Source organism: Chelonus insularis, unplaced genomic scaffold (assembly GCF_013357705.1).
Source record: "Chelonus insularis isolate UGA/USDA-ARS -01 unplaced genomic scaffold, ASM1335770v1 contig_339_pilon, whole genome shotgun sequence".
Lineage (NCBI taxonomy): Eukaryota > Metazoa > Arthropoda > Insecta > Hymenoptera > Braconidae > Chelonus > Chelonus insularis.
Genome location: NW_023276505.1, coordinates 354,908 through 371,054, shown reverse-complemented (window position 1 = coordinate 371,054; position 16,147 = coordinate 354,908). Strand labels below are relative to the sequence as shown.

General features: G+C 29.0%; 2 protein-coding genes across 2 annotated transcripts; both read left to right on the top strand.

Moving 5' to 3' along the window:
- The first annotated feature begins 317 nt into the window (after positions 1-317).
- Positions 318-11,405, top strand: LOC118066281 (nose resistant to fluoxetine protein 6-like). The gene is made up of 13 exons (XM_035082202.1): positions 318-448; positions 7,417-7,742; positions 8,334-8,584; positions 9,007-9,221; positions 9,308-9,587; positions 9,652-9,812; positions 9,898-10,066; positions 10,148-10,344; positions 10,409-10,547; positions 10,632-10,827; positions 10,909-11,051; positions 11,158-11,291; positions 11,360-11,405. Exons 1-13 carry the CDS (start codon positions 318-320, stop codon positions 11,403-11,405), a joined length of 2,388 nt encoding a protein of 795 aa, XP_034938093.1.
- Positions 11,406-12,004: 599 nt separating this feature from the next.
- On the top strand, positions 12,005-16,022 carry Mgat4a (alpha-1,3-mannosyl-glycoprotein 4-beta-N-acetylglucosaminyltransferase a). The gene is made up of 8 exons (XM_035082245.1): positions 12,005-12,414; positions 12,500-13,482; positions 13,567-13,697; positions 14,222-14,329; positions 14,409-14,602; positions 14,679-14,815; positions 14,899-15,014; positions 15,094-16,022. Exons 2-8 carry the CDS (start codon positions 12,591-12,593, stop codon positions 15,121-15,123), a joined length of 1,608 nt encoding a protein of 535 aa, XP_034938136.1. The 5' UTR covers positions 12,005-12,414; positions 12,500-12,590; the 3' UTR covers positions 15,124-16,022.
- The last annotated feature ends 125 nt before the right edge of the window (positions 16,023-16,147 follow it).

Here is a 16,147-nt window from a genome sequence, read left to right as displayed (position 1 = left end):
TAAGAGTTTGGACGAGTGCTGTGATTAATATTACGAGAGTTTGCGTAACTCGTAAAGTTAGCATACGTAGTTAAAGTACTTATACGCTGCTGCCTCGTGGCCGTACGTCGTTTTGTCGCCCCCCCTATACCTTTGCCGCCAATCTCCTTGGCTTGCGGAGAGTGGCGCGAGCTTAAGAGGTTGTAGAAGAGGGTGTAGAGAGTGTGAGGCATGTTTTAGCCGTAGAACCCATCGACACTAAGAATTTATCGCTGGGTTAAACCGTTAATATCTGCTTTCACAGGCATTAAATCAATGAAAAATATTCTAATTGGAATATGAAAAAAGTTACCATAGCCTGGCAAAATGCCGATTTTACCCCTCCAAGTAGACTGCACAAGAGTCCAAAGGAAGGAGAAAATAAGGCAGGCATGAGACTAGCTCTCTTGAGAAGTCAAGAAGAAGCCAAGTGAGGGTGAGGAGTCATAAAACCTCGGGAAAAATCAAATTATACCTATATTTCTGCTCCCTTTTCCGTGGTCTCCACTTATAGACCTTTAGACGACGAGAGTAAGCCATTTGTTTGTAAATTTGTGAGCTAACCTATTGCACATCAGAACACAATGTCGCCATTCGCCCACGTGTGCATGTGCTCAATCTATTTCTGTAAACTGTTTTGGTCCATGTGCTTGTATTGGTTGACGATGAATTTGTACAACAAATCGCTTCTATGCTAATTAGATGAATCACGATGCATTCTAGATATTATATTATACTGTGAGCTAAAGTATTATCAGATGCAAACGATAGAAACTCACATGGGATTCAATTGGACAACGCTTCATAATAGCCAACCAGTGACTGATAATATGAAAATTATCATAAATACGCTACTATCGTACACTTGATTAAATTACATCATTGCTTCGGTATATCTGTATCTAATCTAGATCACCCTCAGATCTCTTTTTTTAATATTCACTCTAATAATATTCAATTTCATGTTACATTGAAAAAAAAAAAAATTATTTTTATCAATAAAGAAATATTTATATCTTATAAGTAGTTTTCAAATTGTAATTCTATTATTTTTTTCATCCTCCTGATAGAGCTTTTTTCATTTAAAAAATAAAAGGGTAAGCGAATGAATCATCCGATCACAGTATTTGTCATTCCTTAATGATGCAAAAATCGGTAAAAACATTAAGAGTCGTCACTTATATTGCAAGTACGTACGATTTTGTTCTTCTCTTGTACGAAATCAGCAGTAGCTTGCTCCCTAATGGACTGTCGTCTCGTATTATCGTTATCATTGCGTCCGACTGACGACAGTTAAATCCCACCATTGAACATTTTTCATGCAGATCCGCAAAGGTTAGCCAACTAATGACAAATCTTTCTCCCTTTTCTGCTTGTCATTACGAGAAGAAGCTCACGACTCAATCGATCACCCGACCTATCGACGAATCATTAGAGCTTTTCTTGCATACTATCAAATTATCATTTCCAAACGGATTCCTTTACTGAAATTTTATCATTTTTCTCAGTTGAAGATACCTTGGAATATTCATAAAAAATATCATTATTCAAAATAGATTAATTAATTTCCTCCATATTTCTACAATAATAAATGCTTCATTATTTTCTGTTCTTTCATCAAGATATTAGATATTTTTATTTTTGTTTAGAAGAGTTTTAATGCTGATTAATTATTGAATGAATTATTTTCATGAGTTTCTACATACTCACATTAGTCATCATTTTCCTACTGTTACTAACGATAACTTAAATGTAGAGACATTTGTTCATTGTACGTCTTTGTCTTAAATATTAATCACTTTTCTCTCGCCTTGGCTTTCATTTAATTACACTGCAAGTAGTGTATTTAATGATAGACCAACGCTAAACTGAATTATAAAAATAAATACATTAAAAAAATTATTCAAATTACAAGATTTAAAACACACAAAATATTTTAAGTATTGCTTTAAACGAAAAAATAGTAAAATAAAAGATTAATTCCAATACAACTCAATGGTTGTTTTAGTTAAAAACTTTTTTTATATGTTAAAGTTATAATTTTTATATCTATACATTTTTTCTTTCTTCACAAGTATTACTTTCTTATTTTCAACATATATTTAAAAAAATGTTCTTCAATGTTTCTCGTATCACCGAAAAGTTTATCCTCGACCAATTTTTAATTCTCAATGCACGTAAAAATGACACGATTTAGCATAAAACGGTGTGCAAGAATCCAAAACCAGGGCCCGAACGTATGTCACAAACAAACTCGACTTTGATACTTTTCACAGTGTGATTTAACAATCATTAGTAGCGCGTTGTTACAATAGTTTGCTCTGAAGTAGAGAATATACCTTAGTCTGTATTCCGGTGCGAGGGTTAACACGAGGGTGGAAAGTACCGGAACGAAATATTAGTGAGTTCACCGTCTCTACTACTCTTTTACCAGTGTTTTCACGATGTCAAACTCCGCCAGATGCTTTCTTCCATAAACCTAAACTTATGTATCCGTGACTCGAGCACTTGTTTGACAACTATTTGTAGACATAGATTAGGAGGATCATCTTTTACACATTTTTTTAGATTTAATTTTGAATATTGATTACTTCATAACATTTTTCAATCCAAATTTTTAAAAAACATTAAAGAATTATGTTTTAGTTGATGTTTAAAAAATTATTGCACTGATTTATTTGAAGAAAAAAATTTGCAAAATCCCATGGATGATCTCCACTCAATCACAGAATCTTGACTTGTCATCTTGGTAAAGCTGCGGGAGATCATTTGGAAACACGTGCCGACACGTGACTCTGTATATGCGAGTGTTATAATACAACACTTTTACCCCATAATAATTGTACCGCACTCTTGTTCAACACATCATGAGAGACAACATGAAGATATGCATAAACTGATTGCTTTTAGTCACGTGTCTTTGGAACAATTCGTCTTCTTGTTCGCTTCCATTTAGAATTTGTTTTCATTGAGATTAAATTGTTCAACAATCTCAGCTCAATAACACGTGTATTTACCCCTCTGAATCATATTTAAATGTCATGATAAAATTTTTCTCCACACAGTTATAGTTTATTCAATTGTGGTTCAATTTTTCTTCCCTAAGAAATTTATCAATAGTCCATGTGAATCAGGATTAAAGTCTAAATATCAAAAGTAATGCAGATCAATGGAATTAATTTTTTAATTGTATGGAATATTTAATATTATAAAGGAAAATTACAGAAATTTTAATTCTTCGATAATTGTTGAGTATTAATAATGTTGATTGTTGTCAACGAACGTTATTTTGAGTTTCCTTTAAATTCATTCGAGATAATGAAACCCAAACCAACAATAAATCTCCCATTTAACGGCTCTGATCATAAAAAAGCTTATTCTTCTATCTAACCACATCTTTATCATTTTCAATAGATTCATTAAAAATAATCACTGTGAAATACCCAAATATTAAACGCTCAACGACCAATTTTATGCTCCAACAGTTGACTAAAATGCACCATTGTTGGAGACAGGTTCAAGGCGGGTCATTGCGCTTCCAGTAGTCATCTGACAAAGAAAAGAATACAATTGAATAGCATCACCTTTAGGTTGGTACATTACCTCATAGAGAGCAACGGAACAAATAAGAAAAAATGACAGTGCAGAGTAGGAAAAATAAAAATAATTGAAAAAAGAACAAAAAGTAACAAGTGGAAGTGAGAAAAGCTGTCCAATATGGTGGTAATTTTAATCAACATTAAAAGCACATTACTCTGAAAGAAGTTGGATGGTCATGATGGTGCAAGCGACTATAATCTCTCGCGACAAAAGCGCGGCTGGTTCTTTCGACGTTGGTTTGCCAGGCACCTTTTTTGTCATGGCTAGAATATAATCCTTTTCATTTTGAATAGCACTCACAGGTCCACAGAAATTCAATTGCCTGTTCATTGGTCACTTCTGATGATGGTGTTGGAGATGATGACGATGAGCCGTCGTCTCTCACATGATTTAAAGTCACTAATGATGACCAATGAGTCTCGGTTGGTTGGTGCAGTAGCTGCTTTACAATGTCAATGTTGGATTATTGCCCCCAGAACAGTAGCAAGTTGCGTAGCTTTCGCTATACGTATAATCACAATCATCCACAGTGAGTTGCTTCAAATTATCTAACATTCATATACATCCCAGGCTAAATAATGAATAAGTCCTGGAGCAATGAGAGGATTAGTGGACAATAAGATTTTTTGTATCACTTTGAGTGTGAATGGAATATTGAGCTGAAAAGAGAAAGTGACTGTAAATGATCATCATTATCATCAGTAGGCATTATTATTAGAATAATGAGGTTAATCATTACTCAAACTAGTCAAAAAGTATAAATGATAGTTTAATAATAAATACAATAATAAATCATATCACGAGACAGTTGTGAAGCAAGACACGTTCTGATAATTCTCTTGGAGAAGGTCTTGTGTGTATTCTATACGGTATACTGGTATGATTATACATATGACGATACGAATACGTCGACCACCTAATTAGATACACGGATCATAATACTCTGATGTGACGTCAGTCTATCCTATTAACAGCTCAACTCAATCTGCATTTCATTGATATGCATTCCAATTCTGCTGTTGTGATATAATTAATTTATCTATCTAATTGTGGATTAATGCAATTAGATTAATTATCTTTCTGTGTTACTACATCTTCTTCTGCATCACGTTTTACTTTTTACTCCCACAAAATTAATTTCTTGATTGTTGAATTATTTTAAGCACATCATGATACTGTGATTTATTGCTTACTGATAATTATTGTCTTTTCATACTAATTGAATAAAAAACATTGAAAAATTAATACCATTTGACAAATAGAATATTTCATCACAATTTTACCAAACTAAAGTTAGTATTTAAGTAGTCACAATTATTTACACCACATCAAATATTATACTACTCTCCTTTATTGTTAATAAAAATATTAATGAACATTTTATTCATAAAAGTTTAACATTGAATGAAAATGTTGATTTTTTTTATAAATTGTTCAAGGGCAAGATTGTTTACGACGACCATTGAATAGAGAAAATTAATAAAAGAATATTCAACTAAAAAAAACTATAAAGAATCTTATTTTAAAAAATACGATAACGTTTTATTGTTATTGTCGAGGAGAAAAATGGATTTTTAATGTCATTAAGACTATTTAAATCTTCAATGACTATACAAAAAGAAGGGTCATATATTGGTGAGACTTAGAACATATATTTACCAGAATCATTTTTAACGACGAGAGTGAAAGCAAAGTTGAAATGATTCGCAGCTAATTTGCATTTGAAATAAATTTATCTCATAAGAAGTGATCCTATTTGAATATTATATTCTGTTATTTGACATTCTCACAAGAGACTCAAGAGTTGAGAAAAAAAATAGAAATAAGCAATAATGGTGAGACGATCTGGGAATCGGAATGGTCAACCATTTATGATGATATAAAAAGGCAACCTCGGCACAAACACGATTCTAGACTATGGGCCCGTGTAGCTCCAAATTTATCTGTATAATGGACGATACCCCAAGGGATGGTACCATCTGCAAATATCCCTTCATCCGGCCACGTGTGCCATACAAATTGAATTCTTACAAGTTTCAATGATATGGTAATGTAAGGACAACTTGCCGACCGGACACTTGCCTCGTTCGGGAATACCCTTATTTGATGTTTGTTTGGCCACCCACTCTTACTTTTCTTGCCGATTTCATTTGTATCACATTCTACACCTTCTTTATATCATTTTTTATTACCTATTTACTGTGAACAATATCTTTTCCTAAACTTAAGACTAACTAGATGGAAAATAAATTTTTGTCTTCCTGAAAAATGGAAAATCTTTATTAAGGATATTTATGGAAACATTTTTAAAAGCTACTAAATTATTTAAGTAATGTTTTCAATTGATCTGAAGCATTAATAATAAATTTTAAAATTTTGAACGTTAAAGTTTTGAAAATATTCGAAAATACATCTTATTGATAATAAATCTATAAATGAATTTTTTAAACAGTCTTGAATGCATGGTTTTAGAGATTTCTTAAATAACGAGTATGCAGAATCATTTTTTTTCAGTATTATTCACTGTAAATTTATCATTATTGAAGCAACATTATCTTACATCATAATTACTCCTATTTCAAACTTACTTAAAAATCGAATTCACAACAGAAGTATACTTTTACTCATTACATTCATGTACTTTTATTTTTTTGGCCATGTCAGGTGTTGAAACCTTTTTAACATTTCTTTAACTTTTTATAAAATTGCTCAAGTATAAAAGAATTTTTTAACTGCAGCTAATGAGTTTCATATATATATATATAATTTTCTTGAAGTAAAAAAATTTCATGAGATGTTTTAACGATGAAATTAATGAATGATATCCTCATGACATTATTTACTTTCTATTTTTAATAAAAGCGTTGTGTTACTCAACAAAAAATACGGTATTATATTTTTTCCTAAAAATAAAAATTAAGAAATTTATAACAAAAAATTTGAATTTTTTATTTGATTAGTCAATAAAAAAATTTATTGTATGTCAGAACAGAATGTAATGCAGTTTAATTAATTAATATCTTATTTTTAAAAACTCGGATTACTAATTCTCGTTTACTCTACTCAAAATTCTATTTTCAATCTTATATTCTACATTACCGATGAAAAGCTCTAATGGTAACAAAAAATGGTGATACCGACAAAGCTAATAAATCAGTTCTCTACTATACTGATTATCGAAATGTTACCCTTATGAAATTGAACAAAAAAATTATAATTCAATAATTTAATTTGAATTATTCTGTTTTGTCTTTGTAATAATTGTTCATGATTTAGAAACCGTATGATACCCAGAATATTAACTAAAAATTTTCTGGATTATTTTTTACCTTTATTTGAGAGTAATCATCACTTCTATCGATCTTTCAACTCGTAAATAAATAAATCTAATAATTTCTTTAAAAATTAAAACTTCAAATTTAAACAAGATTTTTTTGCTTGATAGCATTTTGTATTCTATTAAGAAACGTTTAAAATAAAATAATATTTACTAATATGATAACAAGTCATTAGCTTTTGGTGTATAAAATATCAGATTAACTAAAAGTGTGTGACCATTTACGTTTATAAGACGGTGGTGATAGACCGAATAGATACTTTCGCTTAAATCGTTTTTCAGGGCGCATCATTTAAGAAGTAGAGTTCAGTGTGGATGGAGTTTCGTGTGAGTGGGTAGTGCTTTAAACCAATATACTAATGATAATATAGCTTAACGAAAAAAATTTGCAAAATGTATAAGTCAACTGTTATAATTATAACTATTGTTTTAAGTAATGTTTTTGGTTATTTTTCACTCAGTACAGAAAATTGTTTGAAGTATATCAACAGAAATGATTCAAATTTAAGTGCCATACAATATTCCAAAGTTTACGGGGCTAACGAAAGTATTAATGAAAAAATAGTAAGAAATTTAAGTGTACCAGTTGTCAATGAGAAAATTAATTCTCATATAATTGAAGAGTCAAATCAAAATTCAATTGTGTCAGAAATACCATGGTATTTAAAAGTTCCTTTGCTTCCTATACTTTTTGCTTCTTCACCAACCCTTCCTGAAGGAAAATGCAAGAGACAAGCTGAAAGATATCTTCAAGATTTAAAAAATGGAACTCTTTGGGCTGTTCGCAGTAAGTAACTATTTTTTTTATTCACGAATTTTTATCGTTAAAGGATTTTTATATTTTTTTACATTTTTATATTGTTAAAGACGTGCCTAATTAACAAATAGATTAAATCATTTATCAATTTTATCTATATTTCATGTTAATTGTATTCTTAGAATGTTCTCCTTATCATAATTATTGAGCTCAGCTAACAAATTGTCTGAGAAAATAATAGATTTCTTGAGAAGCACGTCTCTGTTACTAATTAGTTTCTTTCAATAAGTGGATATTCATTTCCATTTATCTAAAGAATATTTCAATTGTTGATCAATCAACTTATCAGTCACTAAAAGTTGTGAAGGGTTTCGGCTAAAAATAATTTGAAATAGAAAGTTTTCTGATCCTTTTTCGAATCACATTATTGAGTTAATTTTATTCGCTTGTATAATGTAACAGTGTTTTCCTAATCCCATCTTTCGAGATTATTAAGGAACTGATGATAAGGAATGTATTTTTGAATACTATCTAAATAAAAATATAGTTTTTCAACTTGAAGTTTTAATTTATTGATCTTAGATATCAGTCATTAACTTATCTTTACGTGTATAATTCTAGTGTTTGATTCATCAACAAAATATCCTGAAGGAATAATAGCGGGTCAAACTAGGCACTTGGGAAACTTTGATGAGTGTTATGGATTGAAAGCTAATGTACCAAGTTATTCATCAAGTTCTGATCTTGATGTAATCCAAGGAAAATATTGTCTAGTCAGAGTCGAATACAAGAAATTCACTAATTCAGACAAAAGTAGTGGCCCTTACACACTTGATTTTGACTTGAACAGCTCAGCGTGGGACGCAATCAAGGTAAAGAAATTATTTAATCTTACAGACATTTCTTTTAACTTGGTATGACCTTCACAAAGGTTAAAAGATGAAGGTTGGAGATTACGAAGTGAATAAATTATGGAGTTAAATATTATATGAATTAGTCAATGGATTTCTCGAGTTAAAGGTAAATGTACTCGAGCCCGTCAGTTTTATTCAAATGAATCCAAATACAACAAAATTAATTTTAGCTAAGGTAAATGGCCTCGACAATATTGAAGCGGTCTTCGTTTTTTAAAATGATGAGTTTCTTCTTTTCGCCAATAGAACTAATGTCCTCTGCTATTTATGTCTTTTTTAAATTTATGTTTAATAATTGGTTTAATTTTGAAAAATCATTTCTAGTGAAAAAGTGGAGTTAATTTAATCATTAAGTGAAATAATGAATAATTGCTTTTCAGGAAAAGGGGGATTTTCGTCGAGTGAAACGTTACAAGCTGGAATTAGCACTTTGTGTACCAGACACTTGCCATGAAACAGAAATTGAAACAGCTTTACAAGAACCACTAGAAAAATTTGCTACTGAACATCAAATTCTAATTAATGTTAGAATAAAAGGTCATTGTCAAACACGAAAAGATGAACCTGAGTTTTCTACTTTGGCCAAAATTTACTGGTAATTGATTATAAACTATTATTCGATTTTAAATTGATCTTATAATTGATAATCTTATAAAATTTTAAAAAAATTCATCAATGCAGTTATGGACTTCTAAGTCTCATTGTCTTAGTAATAATGAGTACTTGGTATGATAAAATCGGAAAAGTTCGTGAAGAAGATAGTAAATCATTTTTAGTGGAAATTTTACTTTGTTTTTCTGCTAGTCGTAATTATAAAAGCATAACAGAAGTATCATATAAGCATCCAGGACTCGATAGCATTCATTTACTTCGTACTATTTACATGTGCATAGCTATTGTTGGTCATAGAATGATGCAATATTATACAAATCCAATTGTCAATTCTGAATATTTAGAACAAGTAAGTCTTGATCATATAAAATGAATATTACATTTAAATTTTTTTAATTACTGATTGTTTTTAGAGTTATACATTTGAATCTTCAATTTTGATCTACAATGGTCCAATAATAGTTGAAGCTTTCTTTGCATTTGGAGGATTATTACTTGCCTATCATCTGTTAATTGAATTGGATAAGAAGAAAAATATCAATTTCATATCAGCAATTTTAATTCGCTATTTTAGGTAAGACAAGTGATAAAAAATTTATATATATTCTATAATTTCTATTGTGATAAGTAATTATATTAATTGATTTTTTGTTTGACAGATTAACACCATCATATCTCATACTTATAATGTTTATAACGTTAATTTTACCTCATCTTGGTTCAGGACCTTATTGGAATTATAAAATAGGATTTGAAAGCGAAGCATGTGCCAGTAGTTGGTGGGCAAATATTCTCTACATCAATAATTATGTTAATACTGACAAATTGGTAAAGTGAAAAAATTTACTTACATTGATCATTCAAATTTGAAGATAAATATGTTATCATCATTATTCTACAATTTTTTAGTGTATGTTCCAATCATGGTACCTTTCTGTGGATTATCACTTATATATAATTGCTTTGTTTGTTATTTATTATTTTTGGAAAATGCCAAGAAAACTTGGATACCCATTTATTGTTGCCATTATTTTATTAGGATGTTTAATACCGTTTTGCATAACTTATTTTAATAATGTTCAACCTATCTTTAAAGGATTACCTTAGTAAGTAGATTTGTTATTCAAACATTATCTAAATGCAATAGATACTATTGTTGGTATTTTTTAGCATGCATGAAGTAAAAGATGATCCTTACTTCATTCAACATTACATAAAAACACATGAGCGATTAGCTACTTATTTTGTTGGAGTTTTAGCTGGAGCTATTATCTACGATTATGGTTTAACTCCTAAAACAATTCCAACAGTAAGTTTATTAGATACTGGAATTGAAATTCAATATAAATGGAAAAAATATTCAATTGTTTTTATATTAAAAAAATTGTTTTAGTATTTATTGAAAGTACCATTCATCTCAATAACTGTTCTTTTGGGAATAATGTCACAAATATTAGGACAGAAATTTTATAACCCCAATATTAATCCATCATCGTTTGAAACTGCTCTTTATGCTAGCTTATGCAGACCTATTTTTGCATTAGCAGTTGTTTCTGCAGTGATCTTTTTGACTATTGATAATGGATTCTGTAAGCTAATCTATACGACTATTTTAGATAATTTTTTTATCTCAGCAACATGATAATGATTCACTAATACAATTTATATAGGTTCTAGTTATAGGTACTTCAAACCACGATGGGCCCAACCAATGTCTAGATTAACTTACGGAGCATATTTAATTCATCATATCAATCAAAGTTATGATATTGGAGTGGCTCGTCATGCAAGAACTTTTTCAGCTCATAATATCGTACGTATAAGACACATTTTCATTGTAATGTGTAATGTAATAAATGTAATTTATTTAAATAATACTCTTGAACGGATTAATTAAAATTGAAATAAAAAATTTATAGTTGTGGGATTTAGTGCCAGATATTGGAATGTCTTTCTTCTTGTCATTCATTCTTGCACTACTTGTGGAAGGTCCATTCAGAAGAATCGAAAAGAGATTTATTATAAGACAACTAAATAGCAAAATAATCAATAAGTAAGCAATAATATTTGCATAACTTGATTGCATTCTGTCAACAAAAATTTCAAATTTTTCTGTTTCAGAGCATATAGACCTAATGAAGCAACAATCAAAAAGAAAAAAGAATAAATAAGTAGAGAATAGATAATCCTATTTCAAGAAAACTCAACATCAATACCTTGAAATTTTGATACTTATTATACATATTTATACATATATGCACATTTGTAATTAGTACTTATTATACTTAAATTCGACAGAATAGAAATCGATAACGAAAACTGACTTCATTATTTAATAAATTATTAGAATATAATAGATAAAATTGATCAAACCTCATGAAAAAGACTTAGTTCTATTTAATGGACAACCGTTGTAATTAACTTTACTGATCTGGAATTAAAGTTTTCATTGAGTTTATTGTTTTGTTTATCACTATATATACTTACACATTATGAAATATAATAGTAATTTTATAATAATCTATAATTTTTATTTTGGGATATTTGTTCACTTTAAACTAACTGATGCTTTTGATACACTAACACGGAATGAAACACTAACACAACCTATGACATAATTGCATAATAACATCTAGAATATGTCGACAGTCAATTAATCAATTACCGATTGAGAAGAAAACTTTGTTATCAACAAAATTTGACAATTTTTTTTGACAGATGACGTACAAATATTATTTTAAGATATGGTGTATATATATACGAAAAATTGTTTAGAAACTTTCAGAGTCAATTTCGTGATTAGAAAACAATTACTTATATTTGATATGTACATAGCTGAATAAATAGTTTTAAACGAGTTTCAAACCAATAAAAGTTTTACACGCAAAATAAAAAAAATTTATCACTGCCAGTACGTCATGGAATGACAGCTATAAGACGTCTCTCTACGTCGGTGATCAGTTAACATAATTAGTTTTTACCTGATGTATCATCAACAAAATTATTTTTTCTTAAGACTTCACGACAACAAGGTTAATTATCGGATTATCTGTCAATCTTTTTTTATCAATTATACGTATAAAGAAAAAAACACTGAAAAAAACATTTAGTAGTCATAACAAAGAAGATAATTAAATGTACGATGGACATAAAAATTCAAACTCAACATAAAAATGGTCAGTTTTATAGATAAACCTTACAATTACTCTAATGAGTGTGTACAATATTTCATTTGCTAATTCATTCTTTTTCATATTATAGATTGATTGGCTTCATACAGAGCTTGAATATTTTAAAGTGCTTAAAAAAATACATAGTAACTCATAAACCATGCAGTTAATACTCAAAAAAAATGATAGCTCATAAAATAACCGTAGCACCGATAAGAAAACGTTTCTTAATCATATTGGTGGTAATATTAGTGCCATGTGTTATTTTGAATCTCATTTCAACTCCAGATTTAACTGAAGAGACAGTATTACAAAATGAAATTGCCGAGCTTCAAGCTAAATTGGAGCATCTTCAATCTAAATACATTACTACTCAAGAAGAGATTAATTTACTGTCCCATCAATTACTTACGATGACTGAAAATAATCATATTTTACCAGATCTCCAGTTTCTTTTTAATAATGGGACTTCAAACATAACAAATATTAAATTGCCATCAATATATAATTTTTTACCTCATTTTCTCAATGATGTCAACAGCTTAAGACCAGCTTTTCTTCAGAGTAAAGGCAGAACAGGAGTCAGTATGGTTTTAGGCATTCCAACAGTTAAAAGAGAAGTGCAAAGTTATCTATTAGCAACTCTAAAGAATTTATTAGATTCAATGACACCCGAGGAAGCTGCTGATACGGTGATAATTGTATTAGTAGCTGAGACAGACTTAGATTATGTAACTTATGTTGCGAAACAAATAGAAGTTCAGTTTCCTTGGGAATCAGAAGCGGGACTTATCGAAGTTATATCGCCATCACCGTCTTATTATCCAGACTTAAGTAAACTTAAAGATACTCTTGGAGATGACCATCAACGTGTGGTATGGAGGTCGAAACAGAATTTAGACTTTGCTTACTTAATGTCTTATGCACAAGCCAAAGGAACATTTTATGTACAACTAGAAGATGATATTTTGGCAAAGAAGAATTTTATTAAAACTATGAAAACATACGCTTTACAGAAAATCAGTCAAAAAGAGAATTGGTTTGTTCTAGATTTTTGCCAGCTGGGATTTATAGGTGAATATATGTTTAATATTTTCATAAGCTATTAAAAATAATTTCTTAAAGTGATATAAATTATAATATTTTTCTTCAACGTAGGAAAACTTTTCAAATGTGTAGAATTGCATTGGTTAGTGCAATTTTTTTTAATGTTCCACAATGATAAACCAGTGGATTGGCTTTTGGATCATTTAATTTCTACTAAAGTTTGCAGTTTAGACAAAGATAGTGTAAGTCAAACATTATTTTAACTTGAGTTTTTTTTTTCTCCGAATTAATAAGGTTTTGTGTTGTGTGAAAAATTTAAAGAAAAAACATTGTTTACCTACAGATTATTTCACTATGAATTGATAAGAATTCACGCTTACTATAACCACAAAATGAAATAAAACAAGTGAATCTGAGTTTTTATCGTGAATGATTCTTTTATCTGAATGAAAAAAGTTTATAAGTTTATAATGATAATAATGATCACAAAAATCACAGAGTCTGATGCATTTTAAAATTTTTTGCTAGACACAAAATGATAACCACTCTTATCTACAAACATTAATAAGAATAGATAAAATATTAAAATTCTTTCATGACTCATGCTTCTATTCACAATACATTATCTTATAAACCCGTGAGAGATGTTTTAGTATTTTTTTTTATCGGGCATTCAGTTGGAATTATAAGTCATAAGAAATGAAATAAAATGAATTTCTCATTATTTAAAGCTAGACTTTAATTATCAGAAAATTGATTTTTACAGAAACATTGTAAAATAGCGAAAGCAGAATTATGGCTGCATTATAAGCCATCTCTATTCCAACACATTGGAACTCATTCTTCATTAAAAGGAAAAGTACAAAAGTTGAAAGTAAATAATTTTTTGTGGAAGTTAATTTTACTGTAATAGTTGTCAAGAAATGATTAAATGATTTTTTATAAATAAATAGGATAAACAATTCGGAAAAATTACATTATATTATCCTCATGAAAATCCGGATGCAACTGTAGAATCAGAAATAAATGTTTATAAACAATACACTTTGACCAAAGCATACAAGGGTGAATCTTTTTTTTGGGGTCTTTTGCCTCAAGCAGGAAACCATTTGAAGTTCAAATTTTCGAAGCCAATATTTATTAAAAAGTAAGAAAATCATCAGTAATATCTAAATTGATTCTCATTCATAGAAATCATTTTTAAAATTGGATATTATTTTTAGATTCCTCTTTAGAAGTGGAAATCCAGAACATCCTTCAGACAAATTTTACAACACGACGATAGAAGTGTTACCAGAATTCTCTAATGCTGTAAATAGAAACAATGATGATGTAACTGAAGACGGTTATGTTATTATCGGTAAAAAAAAACCTCAGAAATACATTTTTCATCCAACTATAATATATTTTATACCCAAATAAAATATTATATTTTGATATTAGGTAAATTCGACAATCTTGGAATTGCTCAAGGAACAGTAGATCGCAAATTGGGAAAAATTACCGCAATCAGGCTAACTGTTCATAGTGAAAGTGAAAACTGGGCCATTTTGTCAGAGGTAAGATCATTAGTATTTAAATCTATTTACCATTTGATAAAATTTTAATTTGTTTCATAACAAAACTTTTTTCAAATAGATTCATATAGTGGAAGATGAATCTAGATGACAACCAAATGAAAGTGGAGGTAAATATCGTTATCCAGTACATTGAAAATTCTCAAATTAAATTTTACAAATAATATTTATTATCTATTCACTACCAATGTGCTTAAAAATATGCTAAAAATGACCATAATACTTTATTATTATATATAAAAATATTCCATAATTACGTGGCTGCTACAGTGTACAATCAATGAAAAAATATTTAAGTGCCTGTTAATCAAAGGAATTAAAAAAACTTGATTATTTTACAATAACACGATTTAGATAAAACTTGTTGTTTAGGCATAAAGACTATTGTTGATTAACTAATATTTTCAAAAATTTTACTTACTGTTGTATGTATTGTTACATTTTATTTTTACGAAATGCTTTTGATTTTCGAAAATTTTAATTGTAAATTAATCCTAGCGAAATGGTAGAATTTTTACTGTCAACCCACAGAATTTTGTTAAGAGTTAATTTATTGCTAATAAGCATTTGCTTTCATTTATGACAAAATCACTGTTTTTTGCTTAGAGGTTTATTTTTACAGAGATTGTAAATTCATAGTATATTTTTAACACTAAATTATTAATCGTATTGAATATTTTACTGTTTTAAATATACATATTTATGTACTAATAAAATATACGAAAAGTACATTGACATATTTATAAATTAATATTATATGTAATGAAATATTGTACATCAAATGGTGCAATTGAAACCAAAAGACTTTCAAATTTATAAAATTAAAAAAATCTAAATATTGGTAAGCTAAAAATGAACACTGTGCATTTCATTTTATGAGACAGGGTTTTAGATAATTACTAAAGAGTTCACTATTTAAAATATAACAAAAATAGATTTAATGGTTACATTTTTTTAATATCCGTTGAATGTTTTTTATTGTTAAGTTCTCAAACAGTTAATTAACACATTTAAAGCTATTTATATATTGAAATGCAAACTTTACTATCTGTCTAGTTAATCAGCTAAGATATTATTTTCTACCTTGCTTCAGCAATTTTCTTAGCTACAGACTC